General features: G+C 38.8%; 1 protein-coding gene across 1 annotated transcript in view; it reads left to right on the top strand.

The window, feature by feature from the left end:
- Positions 1 to 21,675, top strand: part of TUB (TUB bipartite transcription factor) — a gene marked incomplete at both ends in the record, with an annotated part of 67,691 nt that overhangs the window by 42,264 nt on the left and 3,752 nt on the right. Inside the window, 6 exons of the mRNA XM_081313809.1 lie at positions 4,566 to 4,730; positions 6,495 to 6,616; positions 9,498 to 9,689; positions 12,840 to 12,952; positions 14,150 to 14,264; positions 21,154 to 21,252. Of these exons, the coding sequence (XP_081169935.1) occupies positions 4,566 to 4,730; positions 6,495 to 6,616; positions 9,498 to 9,689; positions 12,840 to 12,952; positions 14,150 to 14,264; positions 21,154 to 21,252 (806 nt within the window). The remainder of the gene's footprint in view (positions 1 to 4,565; positions 4,731 to 6,494; positions 6,617 to 9,497; positions 9,690 to 12,839; positions 12,953 to 14,149; positions 14,265 to 21,153; positions 21,253 to 21,675) is intronic.

The following is a 21,675-nucleotide window of genomic DNA, read 5'->3' as shown; positions in this document are numbered from 1 at the left end:
GCTCAATTGTAGTCTAAAGTCGCAAATGTTTCAAATCCTCAGAAAACAGGAACTGCAGGTAAAGACATAATGTCTGTAGAGAAAGCACTGTCTTGTGCACATGAGGGGATATTTGTGCCCCTGATCCACATGCAAAGAATTTCTTGCTGCAGAGAATTTATACTTATTTGCTAGATAGGCCCTACAATAGTTGTATATAGAGGTTTTCTTCCAAATAGAGGGTATTACTTTTAAAAAGCTGAGGAGAAAAGTTGCAAACAGTATATGCTACACAGTAATAGTCAAAATCAACCTTAAAATGTGGGCATGAGTATAAGGAATAGATTGGAGATCTGTAGGCACTGACTTTAAATCTCAGACTAATCCTATCTACTGTAGAAACCTATTTTATTAGATTGTATAACAAATGTAGTTCCTTGGTATTTATTATAACAAAAACAACAACAACAATAATGATAATAATAAAGTTGGAAAGGATCTTGAAGGTCATCTAGTCCAACCCCCTGCTCAGGCAGGAAACCCTATACCATTTCAGACAAATGGCTATCCAGTCTCTTCTTAAAAACTTCCAGTTTTGGAGCATTCACCACTTCTGGAGGCAGGTTGTTCCACTGGTTAATTGTTCTAACTGTCAGGAAATTTCTCCTTAGTTCTAGGTTGCTTCTCTCCTTGATTAGTTTCCATCCGTTGCTTCTTGTCCTGCCTTCAGATGCTTTGGAGAATAGCTTGACTCCCTCTTCTTTGTGGCAGCCCCTGAGATATTGGAACATTGCTATCATGTCACCCCTCGCCCTTCTCTTCATTAAATTAGATATACCCAATTCCAGCAACCGTTCCTTATATGTTTTAACCTCCAGTCCCCTAATCCTCTTTGTTGCTCTTCTCTGTACTCTTTCTAGAGTCTCAACATCTTTTTTACATCGTGGTGACCAAACTGGATGCCGTATTCCAAGTGTGGCCTTACCAAGGCATTGTAAAGTGATATTAATACTTCACGTGATCTTGATTCTATCCTTCTGTTAATGCAGCCTAGCACTGTGTTGGCTTTTTTGGCAGGTGTAGCACATTGCTGGCTCCTATTTAAGTGATTGTCCACTAGGACTCCGAGATACTGGATGCAGTTTTGACTCCAACTCTTAACATTTGAGAATTCCCTGCATCTCAGTGCTTTTTCATTAAACTACTGCATAAAAAGAAACAATGCACATGATAGCAGTGTTCCGTTATCTCAGGGGCTGCCACAAAGAAGAGGGAGTCAAGCTAATCTCCAAGGCAGCTGAAGGCAGGACAAGAAGCAACGGATGGAAACTAACCAAAGAGAGAAGCAACCTAGAACTAAGGAGAAGTTAGAACAATTAATCAGTGGAATGACTTGCCTCCAGATGTTGAGGGTGATGCATCACTGGAGGTTTGAAGAGACTTCACAGCCACTTGCCTGGAATGGTGTAGAATTTCCTGCCTGAACAGGGAGTTGGACTAGAAGACCTCCAAGGTCCCTTCCAACTCTGTTATTCTGCTCTGTTTTGTTAAGTTACATTAAATTCATCCATTACGAGGTGCTGATTTTGGCGGAATGCTATGGAAATTAAGTAGATGATAGCGAATTTTTTTTTCTAAAATCACGTTCTCATAGAAATCATGTCATTGAAAATACTATGTTCCTGTTAGCTGTCTACAGTTTTAAAATATGGGTCACTTAAAAATCAAGAGATATGAATGAGATCGAAGTCTTGCTGATGAAGTGACTTTCTGGTAAGCTGTACGCAAAAGTAAATTTTATTTTAAAAAAGAGATGAGGCGTCTTTTTTTTTTTTTTTAAAAAAACCCTCTTTTCTGATCATTCTTATTTTAAAGCAATCCAGCCTTTCCTTCAAGAGTTACAGAGGCAGCTTTCAGTAGGGATGGAGTTTTATTAGTCATGCTTTAGAATTCTAATGTGCAGATGTCACCATGGTGGAGACACTAGGCTTTTGAGTATATTAAATATTCCAAGGAAAAAAGCCGCAGCCGGCTCTACATCCGCTCAAACTAGTTTGTTTATTCTGCAGTTATGTATGCAGTAGGGATGAACCAAAACTGCTTAACACAAGTTCAGTGTTGTTTTAATTGGAAGCAGATCCTAAACTAAAGAAAGTCAAGTGTGTGTGCGGTAGAATTTCATAATGTAGTTTTAGTAGCAAATTAGCTTTACAGTATTTATTTATTTCTGGGTTAGAACGCTGAGCTTGTCGATCAGAAGGTCGGCAGTTTGGCGGGTCGAATCCCAAGTGCCGCGTAGCAGAGTGAGCGCCTGTTACTCGTCCCAGCTTCTGCCAACCTAGCAGTTCAAAAGCACGTAAAAATGCAAGTAGAAAAATAGGGACCACTCCGGTGGGAAGGTAACAGCATTCTGTGTGCCTTTGGCATCCAGTCATGCCGGCCACATGACCACAGAGACGTCCTCGGACAAGCGCTGGCTCTTCAGCTTTGAAACGGAGATGAGCACTGGCCCCTAGAGTTGGAAACGACTAGCACGCACGTGCGGGGGAACCTTTACCTTTAACAATAGTATAGCACCTCCACTAAGTTATTTTACTGCTTTTTCCGGTCTTTTTCCCCCCCTTCTGTCTTAACATTTATGAAATTGAGTTGCTGGTATGTTCTGCTCTGCATATCACTTGGAGCCCTGTCCCTGTTCTTCAAATTGTACTGAAGTTAAGATAATACAGTAAGACCTGGAGACACGGGTTCAAATCCACCTTCAGATGGAAGCTCTGAGATGATTTTACAATCTCTTTTAGTCCAGTTTAGCTTACACAGCAGTTATGAGGAGAAAAAAATAGAGAGTGCTATATACACCATTTCTGAAGGAAAAGTAGACTAAAAATCTTAGCTAACAAATAATTCTAAAACTTGTAAATATTAATTAAATGAATTGGGCTGGATCTTTGTTGACATTTATTAATGGGACTTATATCCCGCCCTATCTCCCGAAGGACTCATAACTAGTGGTTATCTGGATAGTTGCCACCTTATAAAAGAACCTCATTTGCTTCTGTCTGTCCAGTAGGCAAATGATGTCTTTTATATGCATAGGCTTTAAAAAAAACTCCCAACCCTCTAATCTACTTTTTGTTTCTGTTTTGTTGATGAAACAAAAAATAGTAGCCAAAGAGGGAAATAGATCATATTATCCATTTTTTTGCATGAAAAGTTGTTAAAACATTAACATTTTGTAATAATGACTAATTGTTTGCAATTTCTTCATTTTTTAAAGCCTTATAGAATGAGAAGTGCATAAACTGCTTTACAAAAAATTCAAAATATTTTATTATTTCAAAATACACTTCCCTCTTTCCAAATTAGAAAAATATATGTGGACATAAATTATTTTATTGTTTATATTTTCAATCAGATTAATAACCAAAATTGCCTAAGTGGACTTCAGATTTCCTTTAAAAGCCATTTTCAAATATAACTGAAGAAAGATGTGACTTTTATATATAGAGAGAGGTAGAGGTTCCCCCGCACATGCGTGCTAGTCGTTTCCAACTCTAGGGGCCGGTGCTCATCTCTGTTGCAAAGCCGAAGAGCCAGCGCTTGTCTGAGGAGGTCTCCGTGGTCATGTGGCCAGCATGACTAGACGCCAAAGGCGCACGGAACGCTGTTTATTTTATTTATTTATTTATTTTATTGGATTTATATACCGCCCCTCTCCCAAAGGACTCAGGGCAGTGTACAGGGCAGTTAAAACATGGTATACAAAGTTAAAAAATAAATTAAGTTAAGTTAGCCCCAACAAGACAAATTCTAAAGTTTAAAATCCCAATCCCTCAGTCCAGGCCGGCAAGCTCAAATAACCAGGTTTTCAGGTCGCGGCAAAAAGAGCGAAGGTTGGGAGCCATCCGGAGCTCAACAGGAAGCTGATTCCAGAGGGTGGGCGCACCCACAGAGAATGCTCTCCCCCTGGGGGCCGCCAGCCGGCACTCCCTGGCCGACGGCACCCTGAGGAGGCCCTCTCTGTGGGAGTGCACAGGACGATGGGAAGTTGACGCCAGCAGAAGGTGCTCCCGTAAATAATCCGGACCCATGTCATTTAGGGCTTTATAGGTCATCACCAGCACCTTGAATCTCACCCGGAGGGCAACCGGAAGCCAATGCAGCTCGCGGAGCAGAGGTGTTACATGGGAGTATCGGGAGACCCCCATCACAACTTGCGTGGCCGCATTCTGCACCAGTTTGAGCCTCCGGGTGGTCCTCAAGGGCAGCCCCATGTAGAGAGCATTGTTACCTTCCCACTGTAGTGGTCCCTATTTTTCTACTTGCATTTTTACGTGCTTTCGAACTGCTAGGTTGGTAGAAGCTGGGACGAGTAACAGGCGCTCACTCTGTTACGCGGCACTTGGGATTCAACCCGCCAAACTGCCGACCTTCTGATCGACAAGCTCAGTGTCCTAATTCACTGAGCCACCCCGTCCACATACATACATACATACATACATTATATATATATATAACATTACATTACATTATATTACATTATATTATATTAATTTTATGACATTGCTGCAATTCTTGGTTGGTAGGTATTGATGGTCCAGCTGCTTTTCAAGATGAAGTACAGGTAGCAGGGAGCCAAGTTCAAATTCTTACTGTTGGAGAATCTTGCCATGATGAGGATGATGGAGAGATGATAGCTACCAGCCAACAACAAGGCAAACAAGACATTAGAGTAACAATGCAGAAGAAAGGTAAGAACTCAGTGATATTTTCAAATATTTTTGACATCATGGTGTCTGCAGGATGAGGGAAGAGCAAAAGTAAACATATACTTTTTAATATCATCATCAATCATCATCATCATGATCATACACACACACACACACACACACACACACACAAATACTTGCAAAATTGTGCCAGTATGCATCCCTATGGCATTGTCGGATAACAAAAAAGATTGAGGGTTCATATAGTTTGTGCGTAGGCATTATCTAGGGCAAGTAAATTATGCAGTGTACAAAGGTGAAGGTTCATTATATGCTTACCTGTCTCTCCATACAAAAAATGCTAATGGGTTGTATTGTAATCCCAGGGTGATCAAATGTATCCATTAGGAAAACTTAGTTTGAAGCCTGGGATATGCTATTAGCAATAAGCAAAATTCATAAAATACAGTAGATAGTCGAGCTTGGCAGCCTCCAACTGATATTAGAAATATGTCTGATTCCTCCAGTGTCAGGGCCTCTCCACATGCCATCTAATAAGCAACAGAAGGGAATTAGAAAAATATCTGGCAGATATTTTGTGTGTTTTACAATTGTTTAGTCCTGGATTGAATTTATCTGCTTAACATGTTATTTCCCCATGAAGCTTCTAGAACCGTGCTGGCGAACCTATGGCACATGTGCCACAGGTGGCACGCAGAGCCCTCTCTGTGGGCACACGCACCATCGCCCCAGTCCTAGGACTTCAGCTGGGTTTTATAAAACCTTTTCGCTTTAGGCCTCCACTGCCGTGTGCAAGAAAAAAAAAGTTTCAATCAATCAACTTCAACTTCTGACGGGAAAAAAAGATCTTGCAAAGTTGGAGTTGATTGATTGAACTTTTTCGTCCCACCCAGTCTGCCGTTACCACTGCAGCCACGCCCACTCAATGAGCCACGCCCACTCAATGGGCCACGCCCACCTGGCACCTGACAATACATAAGTGGGTTTTGGGTTGCAGTTTGGTCACTCGGTCTCTAAAAGGTTCGCCGTCACTGTTCTAGAAACTTGCTGTAATTTGGTAGATAAATTAAGTGGACAGGAAATACGGATTAGGCAGAAAGGCACCAAATGTTTCATTTAATATTCTTGTCAACATTATCACTAGTAGCATCAGTTATTAGGAAATATTCTGCTCTTCATTTCTTTTTCAATGAAGCAAATTAAAAGAACAAATAACATTTTGTTACATTTTACCAAAGTTCCACTTCTTAAGTACTGTCAATACGGTTATTGTAAGAATTTGAATATGAGCAGACATTAGTAGATCTTACATGGTCTTAAAAGCATCATTTTGATAGATAACTGCTACATTGCACTACTAAGAGAAGCCTAAATACCTTAGTTTTGCACCTATGCACTCTAGGAATTTAAGAACAATTGAATCCAGTGCCACTGAATTGGCAAGTACAGAATTATGCCATACAGTGCCAGCCTTTGTGGGTACACAATTGAAAAAGAAATTATGAAAGGCCCATATGTAAGACTAAGATGCAAAATGCATTGGCGTAAGATTTGACATGTTGAGTTGAACCAGTTTGCTTAAGCAGGATTTTGCCCTTTAAAGGCAGGGCATAAAGGCAGTTTCACTCTTCTGCAGTCCAAGGTGTGGATTTTTCCTAGTACGGTACTTCAAAACTGATGGAGATGAGAAGCTCTGATATAGTACATAAAATGCATGTTCTGAGAGCAAGCAGTTTTGATTATGCGGTAGCCATATGGTCTATAAATATAATGACTGTTTCTTAGGCATTTCAAGTAGCATGAATTTTGATGAAGAGGAGGATGAGGAAGATGAAGATAGCTCAAGTTCCTCACAATTAAATAGTAATACCCGACCAGGTTCTGCAACAAGCAAGAAGTCAAATAAGGTGAGTGATCTGATGCGCTGGACTTAAACAGACCTGAGAGTTACCTAAACTAGACATTTACAGTAACTTAGACTTATCTTGTCTGTATGGAGTCTTCATAACAATTTTTCCACTCAAAATATTTCATGTCTGTCCTGAGCTCTTTGCTAAAGTATAGAACCATTTCTTATTTCATTTACTCTTTTCACTTTTTTTGATGCAGCTGTAACACCACATCTGCAGCATGATATTCCACGGGATGCAGAAATGGAACAAGGAATTGCTTCCACACATTCTTTGCAATTTATTCCATTAATTCTTTCAGGCATACAAAGAGCTGAATTAAAGCTGTTTATAAAAGGATAAAAACTTCACAATAGAATCTGATAGTATTCTGTGAATGGGGGATGATTGGTGAAACTGGCACTGCCAATGAAGGATATTTTTAGGAAAAAAATATAGCATACAAAATAGAAAGTTTTAGCATTGAAAGCTAAACATTCACAGTGCAGGGTGGAAAAAGTATGTGAACCCCTAGCCTAATGACTTCTCCAAGAGCTAATTGGAGCCAGGAGTGAGCCAACCTTGACTCCAATCAGTGTGATGATATTGGATGTGTTGCTGACAGCCATCCTGCCCTTTAAAAACACACACCTGTTTTGGGTTTCCTGGTCTCAAGAAGCACTGTCTGATGTGAACCATGCCTCGCAGAAAAGAGCTCTCAGAAGACCTACGATCAAGAATTGTTGACTTGCATGAAGCTGGAAAGGGTTACAAAATTATTTTAAAAGCCTTGATGTTCATGTGTCCACGGTAAGACAGACTGTCTACAAATGGAGAAAGTTTAGCACTGTTGCTACTCTCCCTAGGCGTGGTCGTCCTGTAAAAATGACTGCAAGAGCACAGTGCATAATGCTTAATGAAGTAAAGAAGAGTGTCAGCTAAATACCTACAGAAATCTCTGGCACATGCTAACATTTTTGTTGACACATCTACAATAAGGAAAACATTAAACAAGAATGGAGTACATGGGAGGACACCACGGAGGAAGCCATTGCTGTCCAAAAAAAATATTGCAGCACGTTTGAAGTTTGCAAAAGAGCACCTGGATGTTCCACAGCACTACTGGCAAAATATACTGTGGACAGATGAAACCAAAATTGAGTTGTTTGGGAAAAACACACAACACTATGTGTGGAGAAAAAAAGGCACAGCACACCAACATCAAAACCTCATCCCCACTGTAAAACATGGCGGAGGGAGCATCATGGTTTGGGGCTGCTTTGCTGCCTCAGGGCCTGGACGGATTGTTGTCATTGATGGGAAAATGAATTCTAGAGTTTGTCAGGACATTTTGCAGGAAAAGGTACGACCATCTGTCCGCCAACTGAAGCTCTGCAGTGGATGGGTGATGCAACAGGACAATGACCCAAAGCATAGAAGTAATTCAGCAAAACAATGGCTTCAACAGAACAGAATGTGCCTTCTGGAGTGGCCCAGTCAGAGTCCTGACCTCAACCTGATTGAAATGCTGTGGCATGACCTTAAGAGAGCGATTCACACCAGACATCCTAAGAATATTGCTACACTGAAACAGTTTTGTGAAGAGGAGTGGTCCAAAATTACTCCAGATCGTTGTGCAGGTCTGATCTGCAACTACAGGAAATGTTTGGTTGAGGTTATTGCTGCCAAAGGAGGGTCAACCAGTTATTAAGTCCAAAGGTTCACATACTTTTTCCACCCTGCACTGTGAATGTTTCCATCTTATGTTCAATTAAACATGACAACAGCTAATGTTTGTGTAGTATTATTTTAAGCAGACTGTGTTTTTCTATTGTTGTGACTTACATGATGTTTAGAGCGCATTTTATGGCCAATTCATGCAAAACTCCACGTAATCCCAAAGGGTTCACATACTTTTTCTTGCAACTGTGTGTGTGTGTGTGTGTGTGTGTGTGTGTGTGTGTGTATACATATACATTACATATACGTATACGTATACGTATACGTATACGTATACGTATACATATACATATACATATACATATACATATACATATACATATATATATATATATATATATATATATATATATATATATATATATATATATATATATATATATATATATATATATATAATTGGTGATGAAATATTTTACCAAATACCATATTTTATCTTATATATAAGTAACCAGGCATTAATCACAGTTAAGGGAGAATTTCAATATCATTAACTTTCAAATCATCAAGCTAGACTGATTTTATTATACTGTTGACTAATTTTTTTTGACAAATATTGCTTTTCTTCAGGCTTTGACCCCCATTAAGCTGCTATCAGCAGTACTAAGTGGTGCTATGCTAGGCTGCAGGTCTAAGACCAACTAAAACCTATTAAGATTCTTCTGAACTGGTTTTCATTAATCTTCCAACAAGACTTTGTACATTTCCAAAGGATGTTTTTTTGCTCCAACAAAGGTTTGAGTGAAGCACTTTGGGAAACGTGGTTTGCAAAACAATGCCACTCCCTTGATTTCAGGATCAAAGAGAAGCAGTCACATTATGCTGCTTTACTGTGTTTCATTTATGCGCTGCATAACCTCATCTGATGTTTGCAATACCTGGAGAGGCCAGATAAGAGACAGTGAATAGGCTGAAAAGCAACACAGGGTGCTTCTTCAAGGGACATTTGGTACATCTTTCCGGGTCACACCCAGTTTTGTTCCACTGCATTGCATTCTCCCATGTGTTCTTTGGTGTGGAAAGTTAGCTGCCCAGAATGCATGTATCCCCTGGGTTTCTTATGTTGCCTTTACAGTACCAGATTTTTGTTGAGATTTATCTCCACATTAATGGCTGTTTGTATATTTAAAATGTGATGCAACTTTTCCTACTCTTCTAGGAAACAGCATCAGGGCCCAGCCCTTCAACCAATAACCCGATAATAGATGTGGATGATTTGGAGGAGTTTGCTGTGAGACCTGCTCCTCAAGGAGCTACCGTCAAATGCCGAATTACAAGAGACAAGAAGGGAATGGACCGTGGAATGTACCCTACTTATTACCTCCATCTCGAAAGGGAGGATGGTAAAAAGGTCATAAAGCCTATTTTCTTGGCTGCCAAAAAAGTAACAATAGTAAACACACAGAGCTAGAACTTGCATAATTATAGGTGTTTTTAAATGTGTGTGTGTGTGTGTGGTTGTATCCCTATCACATGTATTTGTAATGATGGGAAAATATAGATGAAAATGCAGCACATTCTGAAAAGGAGGAAGAATATCTGAGGAAAAAAATAAAACCGTATGGACATGCTTTAGGCTACAATCTTTTGTTGTTGTTGTAAGTCCCATTAAACTAAGTCAAAATTGTTTATGAGAAGATTTTACTGCAGAACTGGAATCTCAACCTCCCCTGATCACAGTGTAAGTACTGAATTGTTTATCACACATCAGCCGTTCAATTACTGTACTTACACAAGACTCCGTCTCCACAATAAGAACTTCCCTGCTGGTTTGGGCAAAGTCTACCTTAGTGCAGCATTTCGCTTCTTGTAGTAACCAATCAGATGGTCCTGGGGTGCTCACATACCCTTTCCCCTGCAATTGTTGTCCTGCAGCTGGTTGGTAGGCTGCTCCTGATGTGCAGCTAACACTGAACTTCATAAGAGATAGGTTTTATATATATATATATCAAAGTCTTGTCTTCCATTAATTTATCCAGACCCTACGACAAAGTCTTTAGAAAAAGGAGATACAGTTGGAAACTGACAAGCAGAAAAGCAAAGAGGAATAGGGGAGCTTTCTGTGGCTCTTTAGCAAGGAGAGGAACACATTAACTTCAGATGCTGGACAGTGGAGAGTAAAGAGGGAGCAGTGATAGGGATTTGCCAGGCAAATGCCATGCTTGTAATTTTAACAGACAAATATCCTAATTACCTACACGGAATGGAAGAAATGACCTCAGGAAACCTGAACAGGAGAATGCTCAGCCATGACAAATGTAAGCCTATCCACATCTGGGTTGGAAAAGTAAAATGTAAAATGTAAAAAAGTAAAATGTGTACATATAAGGTTGGGGAGCCTGGCTTAGCGGCAGACATGTGAAAATGATCTGGAAATAGCATCATTTGTACCAGAGTCAGCAGCTGCTAAGAAAAGCGGTACAATTTTGGACAGCATTTGTGGAATCATTTGCATCCAGAATATGGAAGGTAGTAGTGTTGACTGGATTTTGTGCTGTTTAGATTGCATTCGAAAAATTGTGTCTATTTCTAAGATGGAATGAGTTCAAAGAAATGCTGCTAGAATGACAAAAGGTCAAAAATCCAAGGGCTTAAAGGAGCCAGAGATGTTTAACTTGCAAAAGTAAAGGCTAAGGAGAGACAATGATACTAACAATTTAGAACTATCTAAAAGGCCATTATACAGAAGAATGTGAACTTTGCATTCTAGCTAGAAGAGCTGCAAATCACAACACGAATATCTGTTTTAAAGAATAGAGTTTATTAGAAAATGCAAACTAAGATATGAACATAGATGGATATTTGGCTAAAAGAAAAGTAAGTTTCAAAAGAGGAAAAATGATCAGAGGGTAATAGGTAGCATCTAATTAGGCTTCAGAAAAGAGATAAACTTGGAAGGAAATCAGGTGATTGCCTTGAGTACAATAAAATAAAATCCTGACGCCACAGTATTTACTTACTATTATTTATTTAATATTCCTAAAGGTCTATGTGGTTAAAGTTTCTATTTCCTGACAAATTTCATCACAACATGGAAGGGATCTGTAGTCTATTGTTTCCTTTCCCTACAGGCAAATCCAGCTTCATAATGTAATCTACTCATTGCTATTTAACTTCAAGGAGAGGGAAAATGTTCTTGTTCAGAGGTTTGATTAACCATCTTCCCTTTTTCTTGCCCTTTAGAGTTAGATGGAATTGGTCTATAGGTGTAATAGTCTGTGAGAATGTGTTTGGGAGACAGGAGGAAAAGCCTCAGACTAGACAATTGTCAGATAAGGGGCAGCTGTAAAGGTAGGGGCGGGGGGGGGGGGGAAGAAGAGGTACATTTTCAGACCTGCAAGATTCTGTTAATGTAACCTTACAATAAAGTGAGAGTATGTATTTCTGGATAGGCTTTTTGCCTGGACTACCTTGCAAGGCTGCCAATAGATTAGTTTTGGGGTATGTTATGATTGAATGGGAATCATTGCTTCCATTACAGAGATGGTCTTTTTTTGTCTCAAATATGGATAAAATACAGAGTGTATTTACCCACTTCCATTTGAGCATTATTTCTAAATACTCTGAAACAGGTAATGCGTCATCTAACCAATTTGCATGGAAAATTCATGTTATGATAACTCCCTGAGCAATAAACAGTACACCAAGTTATTTTCAGAGGCAATAGCATCATTTCTGCATGCACTCTTGCATTAAGCACCTCTTTTTTCTTTTAGTGTGCTTTGATATACAGGCTGAAACTGCATTGTGAATTGGTACATTGCAATCTATCCAGATGAGTCCAGCTTAAAGCTGAAAAAGATTTTTAAAATATCCAAATATTGTGTCATGCTTTGCAGTTGATAGTTGGATTCATTAATGCTGATTCCACAGTACTGTATTTGCTCAACTGGGAGCTAATCCCACCCCCTTCTGACAAATAATTAGCTATGAATTGGTAGGCAAGTGTGGGGCGGGTCATCTTACATTCCATGAAAAGAAAATATGGATGTAGATTTGTGCTGTAAATGCTTTGGAAGATAAGTTTGAAAATTATCCCTTGTTGCTTGCCTGGTGAAATTTCACTCCGTTTATGTTGTCTAGATATATAATGTCAAGTGGTTGATAAATTGAAGCTCCTTGGAAAAAAAAAAGAGTAAATGAGAATAAACAATGATTTAAATATTCCATTTGAAGTCTACTTTCTTCTTAAATAATTCCATGTTTGTATTGTTCAAATTATTTACAACAGGATTCTGCATTCTGATCTGTTTTCCTTTCATGAAAAGGAAACTATTTAAGCAGAATGTAAATCTTTAACAAAATGTTCTAGGTTAATTATTTAAACCATCCACAATGGATCCAAGAGAGTAAAATTCTCTACTGATCTTTTCAACCCTTTTTTGCTAATTCGCATTTTCTTTAATTACTCATATTGTCAAGAAAAAATCCTCATGATTTCTTTTTTCAATGGTTCCACCAAATTCTACTTAGAATTTGACTTTTTTATTATATATTTTAGGTATTTTTATTAGCTGGAAGGAAACGGAAAAAAAGCAAAACCTCAAATTACCTCATCTCCATTGACCCAACGGACCTGTCACGAGGAGGAGAGAGTTTCATTGGAAAATTAAGGTAAACATCTACCTTTAAAATGTATGCTAATGTGTGAAATGGTTTGAGATTTAAAGTAATTCAAACCTCTTGATATTTGTAGACTTTCATAGTCTCTGTATATAGGTAATAGGGAATAACCTCCATACTCATTAGCACTGATGATATTGCCTAGTTGAAAAAAGTAAGGGTCTACATTTAGGCAAGAAAAACCAAATGTACAGGTATAGTATAGGGGGTACCTTGCTCAATAGTAGTAACTGTGAGAGGTATCTTGGAGTCCTAGTGGACAATCACTTAAATAGGAGCCAGCAATGTGCTACAGCTGCCAAAAAAGCCAACACAGGGCTAGGCTGCATTAACAGAGGGATAGAATCAAGATCACGTGAAGTATTAATACCACTTTACAATGCCTTGGTAAGGCCACACTTGGAATACGGCATCCAGTTTTGGTCACCACGATGTAAAAAAGATGTTGAGACTCTAGAAAGAGTACAGAGAAGAGCAACAAAGATGATTAGGGGACTGGAGGCTAAAGCATATAAGGAATGGTTGCTGGAATTGGGTATGTCTAATTTAATGAAGAGAAGGGCGAGGGGTGACATGATAGCAGTGTTCCAATATCTCAGGGGCTGCCACAAAGAAGAGGGAGTCAAGCTATTCTCCAAAGTGCCTGAAGGCAGGACAAGAAGCAACGGATGGAAACTAATCAAGGAGAGAAGCAACCTAGAACTAAGGAGAAACTTCCTGACAGTTAGAACAATTAACCAGTGAATTCACCAGAAGCGGTGAATTCTCCAAAACTGGAAGTTTTTAAAAAGAGACTGGATAGCCATTTGTCTGAAATGTTATACGGTTTCCTGCCTGAGCAAGGGGTTGGACTAGATGACCTCCAAGGTCCCTTCCATTATCATCATCATCATCATCATCATCATCATCATTATTATTGCTGTTGTTGTTGTTATTACAACTGCAAGCAAATAACCAAGCTCAGAGAATACCAAGGACTCCACAGACTTGAATTTCCCCAGTTTTAGCCTATACTGTTGTTATACAATACCTATACAACACTGGCTCAGGAATTCTGGGAGTTGAAGTCCACAAATCATAAAAGGGCCATAGTTCCCCACTCCTGGTTTAGGAGAAACACAATTCCAGCCTTCTGGAAGGTACCATATTTAGTACTGGACAGTGATTATTCTTTTACTTCAATAATAGGTCAAATCTCATGGGGACTAAGTTTACAGTTTACGATAATGGAGTTAACCCAGTGAAAACGACATCGAGTTTGGAGGCAAGTAACCTACGCCAGGAGTTAGCTGCTATTTGCTATGTAAGTAGTTTTCCTATGCAAAAAAGCAAATATGTATTAGAATAAATAACAATTGTTGGATTGAGTATTAAAATACTTCAACATGTTTGTATTTCCACAATACATACTAAATGGACTCTACATAAAGAATAGTTACTGCATACATAGGCTGTTTGCATCAGGGATTTGCATCTTCACACTTATATCTTAGGGGTGTATTAGTACCATAACAGCATAGTCTTTGCATTAGAATTAGTATTATAAAATGGCATTCTGGTATTATTCTTATTTTTAATTTCCAACGTTCATTTCTTTCCTGTTGTGTTTTTTATACTATGGGTAGGATGGATAGGAATTGCCTTTATTTTATCCATATGCTACTCTATGTACTTCTCCAGTGAAACAACAAAATATAATGTCTTTTAAAAAGAGGCTATATAGAACAATCATTCTTACAAAATAAGATGTCCAAAGGGCCTATGCAATATTAAAGGAATTATTTTCATGCAGGATGATGGATATCTTGGGCCAGCCCCAAATGGAATTACTGAGGAAATGCAACATGTAGGCTGATCCAGTTGGTTTATTCCTGTGCTAAGTAATATTTAATATGATATGTATCTCCTCCTCTGCCCTCATTTCCAGGAATATGGACCATGAGTACAACCATAAATGAAAGATAGATTGAGCATGTACTTGCTTTCTGTATTAGCCTGGCAGCATGAGGATGCTGTTTAACATGGCACTGTATGAAGCATAGTTCAGTTTTAGCCAAAGCAGTGAATAAAAGACTAATAAATACTGTGAAATTAACCATTCTGTCACTTTGCAAGACTGCTCTTTTTCTTCAGCTGCATGGATTTGGTGTTGTTCAATAAGGGGTTCTTGGTATTATTTGTGGAGTTACTTTTGAAGTCACCATCTGCAAAACATCTACAGTTTACAGTGCACTGAATTGGATGTATTAATACTGGTTTTAAGTCCAGCATAATTAAAAATGGTAAATATACCCATTAATTCATGAAAGTGGCTGGATAAGTCATCTGGCTACAACAAACACCCTGGAGTGACTTTTCCCATTGAAGCCCTGGGTTTCCCTGAAGCAAGAATGACTCTCTGATATACAAGATACCAAATACTCAGATATACACACCACTTGCTCTTGGCTCATGTTGATCACTGGTCTGTGATCATAAAGATATACAAATAATTAAAATAAATTCTAGGGAAAGTCCCTGTCAATAAAATTCTTACAAAAACGTCTTTAACCAGATTTCTTGAAAAGAAGAAGAAATTAGGTAACAAGATCTGGAGAACTAATACTTTCAGTTTAACATTGCAATTATTTCTTGATTTTCTAAGCTGGGATCTTCATAAATATCTTGTAAACTTGAGGGACAGGAGAGGTGAGCAAACTTGTTCTTGATAATGGTGGAATATCTAGATGCCCTGAGCCAGCATTATTTTGCAAATAAAATAAACACCACCTTCCATTTCCAGTTTGGCAAAGGCTAAAAGAAAATTAGGATTCTTTGCTACAGATAATTCTTTCAGACAGTTTTAAGGTATTTCCTTTTCCTCAAAATATTCAAGATAATCTAAGTGAAGAATAATAGAAATGAAAAATTATCAAAATAAAGCAACTCGTTTACTTTTTAGGTCACATATTTAAGGGTTGCTTGGTATCAGGAAGGTTTCTAAAAATATTCCTGGGTACATTGGAGAAAAACCTCATTATAGATTCTTTTTTAAACCATGCTCAATTGGAGTGACCCGGGATCAAGAGGAACACAATAGCACAGGACCCTGGGCACGGAGTTTCTTTATCTCTCCCTAGAAGAGTTGGGGAGTTGTTTTATTTTGTGAAAATAAACATATAAAACTGATACGTGTTTCTATATTCTGTTTTATTACTCTATACTATTACAATAACAATTACTATCAAGACAACTATATTCTATACTACTATACTACTACTATTGAATATATTTATTTGAATATATTTGAATATTTAAACTAAACAGCGAGGACAGTGAGTTAATTGATACAGAACATCCCTGTCCCCAGCAATCTAAAAATTATAGGTCTATCAGTGCATGTAACATAGATGTGTGTGTGGACAAGAATATCAACCTTGCTGTCAAGCAAAATCAAGCTTCTAATAGCAAGTGCCACACAAAGTGCACTAACCAAAGAGGTGGTAAGACAATAAGGGAACTCAGGCACCACACAGGTCATGTAGAAAGTAAACACAGGGTCAGTCATAAAGGACTCAAATGTCTATACACCAATGCATAGAGTATGAGCAATAAATAGAGTGAACTAGAAATTCAGGTTAATGAGGGCAGATATGATATTGTCGCAATTATAGAAACATGGTGGGATGAAACCCACAAATGGAACACACAGCTAGAGGGATTTAAATTATTTAAAAGAAACAGACCAAATAAAAGAGGAGGTGGAGTTGCCCTCTACATAAGAAATAACTACATCTCTACAGAAATAGAGCACAATCATGATGAAAACTGTAAACTTGAATGCATTTGAGTCAATATAAAAGGGAGAAGAAATGACATTGCCATAGGTGTATACTATAGGCCACCCAACCAAACAGAGGAAATAGATGAAACTTTTTGCTAGTCAGCTAACTAAGGTATGTAGGAAGCACATTACAATAGTAATGGGGGACTTTAACTACCCTGACATCAACTGGGAGACAAACTCTGCACCAAGTGGAAGATCAAACAGATTTCTGACAAACCTAGCAGACAACTTTGTCACCCAAAAAGTAGAGAAGGGAACTAGGGGATTAGCTATTTTGGATCTAATTCTCACTAACAGAGATGAAATGATAAGAAGGTGTTGAAGCCGAAGGAACCTTGGGAGGAAGTGATCATGCAATATTGGAATTCAACATTATGGAAGCACAAGCAATAGAACACAGTCAAACTAGAGTCTTGGACTTTAAGAGAGCTAATTTCAATAAACTTAGAGAGAGCTTGGGAAGGATTCCATGGATGAGAATCCTCAAGGGAAAACAACTCAAGAAGCTTGGGAAATTTTGAAAAGTGAGATAATAAAAGCCCAATTTAGCACAATACCAACAAAGAGGAAAAATAACAGCTCTCAAAAGAAACCAGCATGGCTGCATAAAGAACTCTGATAAATTGAAAGATAAAAAGGACAAGTATAGAAAGTGGAAAGAGGGGCACATAACTAAGTCAGAATATCAGCAAATAGCCCGAGCCTGCAAAGACGAAGTGAGAAAGCTAAGGCTCAAAATGAACTAAGGCTTGCAACCAAAGTGAAAAATAACAAAAAAAGCTTCTTTCAACATGTAAAAAAACAAGAAAAAAGTGAAGGAAATGATTGGTCCATTAGTGGGTGAAAGTGGCAAGAAGGTGACAAGCAATAGGGAAAAAGCAGAACTATTTAACTCATTTTTTGCATCTCTCTTTACACAAAGGCAGAAAACAGACCAACCTATCAAAAATAGTGCCGTAAAAAAAAGAATAGAAACAGAAGTTAAGATAGGCAAGAAAATGGTGAGCACCTTTCCAGCCTAGACAAGTTCAAATCACCAGAACCAGATGGATTACACCCCAAGGTTCTCAAGGAACTGGCAGGTGTGATCTCAGAACCACTGAACTATATTTTTCAAAGATCCTAGAGCACTGGGGAACTACCAAAGGACTGGAAAAGAGCTGATGTAGTTCCCATCTTCAAAAAAGGAAAAAAATGGATCCAGGAAATTACAGACCTATCAGCCTGATCTCAATAGCTGGGAAGATTCTGGAAAAGATAAACAACGAATCAGTGAGCACCTAGAGGCAAACAAAGTCATTACTAAAAGCCAACATGGGTTTGTCAAAAACAGATCATGTCAGACAAATCTTATCGCATTCTTTGACCAAGTAACAAAATTAGTGGATCAGAGGAATGCTGTGGATATAATTTACTTGGACTTCAGTAAGGCATTTGATAAAGTAGATCACAACCTACTACTTGATAAGATAGAAAAATGTGGGTTAGACAGAGTCACCACCAGATGGATTCGTAGCTGGCTGACCGGCCATACTCAGCGTGTGGTCCTCAATGGAACCGCATCTACATGGAGGGAAGTATGTAGTGGGGTGCTCTTCAACATCTTCATCAACGATTTGGCCAAGGGGATTTGCAGACGACACCAAGCTGGCAGGAATAGCCAACACTCCAAAAGACAGGCTTAAGATATAGGAGGATCTGGGCAGACTTGAACACGGCATTATCTAACAAAATGAAATTCAGTGGTGAGAAAAGTAAGCTTCTACATTTAGGCAAGGAAAACCAAATGTACAGGTATAGTATAGGGGGTACCTTGCTCAATAGTAGTAACTGTGAGAGAGATCTCGGAGTCCTAGTGGACAATCACTTAAATATGAGTCAGCAGTGTGCTGCAGCTTCCAAAAAAGCCAACACAGTGCTAGGCTGCATTAACAGAGGGATAGAATCAAGATCACGTGAAGTATTAATACCACTTTACAATGCCTTGGTAAGGCCACACTTGGAATACTGCATCCAGTTTTGATCACCATGATGTAAAAAAGATGTTGAGACTCTGAAAAGAGTACATAGAAGAGCAACAAAGATGATTAGGGGTCTGGAGGTTAAAACATATAAGGAATGGCTGCCTGAATTGGGTATGTCTAGTTTAATGAAGAGAAGGACGAGGGAGGACATGATAGCAGTGTTCCAACATCTCAGGGGCTGCCCCAAAGAAGAGGGACTCAAGCTATTCTCCAAAGCACCTGAAAGCAGGACAAGAAGCAATGGATGGAAACTAATCAAGGAGAGAAGTAACCTAGAACTAGGGAGAAACTTCTTGACAGTTAGAACAATTAATCAGTGGAACAACCTGACTCCAGAAGCTGTGAATGCTCCAACACTGGAAGTTTTTAAGAAGAGACTGGACAGCCATTTGTCCGAAATGGTATAGGGTTTCCTGCCTGAGCAGGGGGTTGGACTAGATGACCTCCAAGGTCCCTTCCAACTTTACGATTATGATTACTGTACTCTGTACCTATATATTATACTCTATAGCATTACTAGCATGTATCAATGTTTCTTAAGGCTGTACTGTCTTAAGTCCCTTCTCTCTGAAATTTCTTCTTTTACTGGCTGGCATGTACAGCTCTTGCGTCTTTTTTGCATTGTGCTGTGTTGCTGGGCTGGTGTACTTCTCTCCCCCTCCCCGCCCCGCCCTCCTCTCTTTTGGACCATCCATGTCTTCTGAAGGAAAAACTGTCCTTTCATTTGGCTGCTGTACTCAGTTTGCTGGTGGCTTCAGAGCCGAAAAACACATGCCTTCTCCCACACCTGTGTCAAGGTTGCAGCTTTATTGGCAACTCTGCCACACTGATGCTGGTGAGAAGGCTCAAATCAGAGGGAAAGGAAGAAGCAGAGCTTTTTTTTCAAGCAGCTTGCTCTTGCTCACACATACACAATAAATTCCAATATTCTTTTTAGAAGATGGTAGTATAATAGCACTGGTAGTAAGAAGATCTGCATTATGCATTTTAATAAAACCTTTTTCTATTCATACAGAAAGTTTCCAAAATTCATCCCATCTTTACAAATTATTCTATTGTAACTGACCCATATCCATTAAGGGTTGAATTGTTGATTAAATCCTAGATGCAGAGACCTTTTATTATGTTATTTAAGTAAAAGCAAAATTGAGCAAAATTTCCTTGTTGCTGTTGGTCATTAACACAGCTGCCACGGCACCTAATGGTCACTGTCAAAATTGCAGTGGTAGAGAAATTCTAAATAGTTCATTTAGAAATAGAATCGCATTTGGAAGGAGAAACCATCTGTTGTTGATCTCTTGGCCATTTAAATACGGATCAGTTTCATAAAACTGTTATTTCGAGCTCTGCTCATGATTAACCAACTGGCTACAATGCTTTTAATTTTCTGTTGAAAAGAGTGTAATAACAAAAATAAGCAGATGGATTTTGCAGTCCTGACACTTTCAAATCTGCTTCAGATAAGCAATAAGCAGAATCTGAACACTAACTGCCAGTTACAGTGGAGGGAATTATGGAACAAGAGGTACCCTGCCTAGACTTCTTTACTACGCTAAGAAGTAAATTAAGATAGAAGCATGAATCCTTCCCCCTGCAGCTTTCCCCTCTTTATTTTTCACATATTTTTCAATATGGTGCTCTTCTAAGATATAAAATTAGGTGGCTAAGAGCTGAGCCCATCTATCTCCTACACCAGGGGTGTCAAACTGCCGACCTGCGGGCTGGATGGGCCACGCCAAAACCGCGCCCACCCCATTGCCGGCAATGGGAAAAAAGTCGCGATATGTCGCGACACGCCACGTGACATTGCAAGTTTGACACCCGTGTCCTACATAGGCAACCACTATTTCTCAACTTTGGCTGATAGATGCAATGCTAGGTGCCCCCCAAGTGTTTTGGATTTTAATTTCCAGAATGCTCATGTGGTCACCTTAATTAGAGACCATCAGGCTAAGGAACAACTTTAGTAGATTACCATGGCGTGTATCAAATACAATAGAATGATCAAAGCACTATATAAATGTTTAAAGTGCTAATTTATGTTGTTGATATTGCTGCTGTTGAAAATAAATCATTAATCTCACAACTAAATTGTAGCCGGTACCAAATTTTGTGCATATTTATGCCTTCCTTCCTTCCTTCCTTCCTTCCTTCCTTCCTTCCTTCCTTCCTTCCTTCCTTCCTTCCTTCCTTCCTTCCTTCCTTCCTTCCTTCCTTCCTTCCTTTCCCTTCCCTTCCCTTCCCTTCCCTTCCCTTCCCTTCCCTTCCCTTCCCTTCCCTTCCCTTCCTCCCTCTTAGATAAAGGCCTATTTCAGTATTTTTATCATATTGTATTAAAACAGGAAACAAACGTTTTGGGATTTAAGGGTCCTCGTAAAATGAGTGTTATCATACCCGGAATGAATATGGATCATGAGAGAGTTTCCATCAGACCACGGAATGTAAGTCAGTCACCATTATCTCAAAAACCATAAGCTAGCTCAACCAAGTTTAAGGATGCAGTTACATGCCAGTCCTGGGAGACATTGATTTTTTTTTTAATTTCCTTCTTCATAGGTAAAGAAACAGTATGCCCAGAATTTGTTTACAAATATTTTCCTAGCCACTGAGAACAAATTCAGGGAATAGGAAAAAAAGGAGATTGAATACAGAAGGTGGGCAGATACTATAACACTATCCCGGATTCTGGCATAACTTATATTCTTTGCAGTGGGAAAAAACAGCTTTTTTATTTTTGTTTTAATCTGAAAAAAAATGATTTAAAAAAAATAGAAAATTCATCCCATCTCTTCTTCTTGGATTCGTTATTAGTTAGATTTACATTCTGTCATTCCTCCAGGAAGTGAAAGAAGCCAAATTGTGTT

The sequence above is a fragment of the Vipera berus genome, assembly GCF_964194415.1.
Source record: "Vipera berus genome assembly, chromosome: 1".
In the NCBI taxonomy this organism is placed as follows: Eukaryota; Metazoa; Chordata; class Lepidosauria; order Squamata; family Viperidae; genus Vipera; species Vipera berus.
The sequence above is the reverse complement of the archived record's forward strand: the minus strand, read 5'-3'. Positions and strand labels throughout refer to the sequence as shown.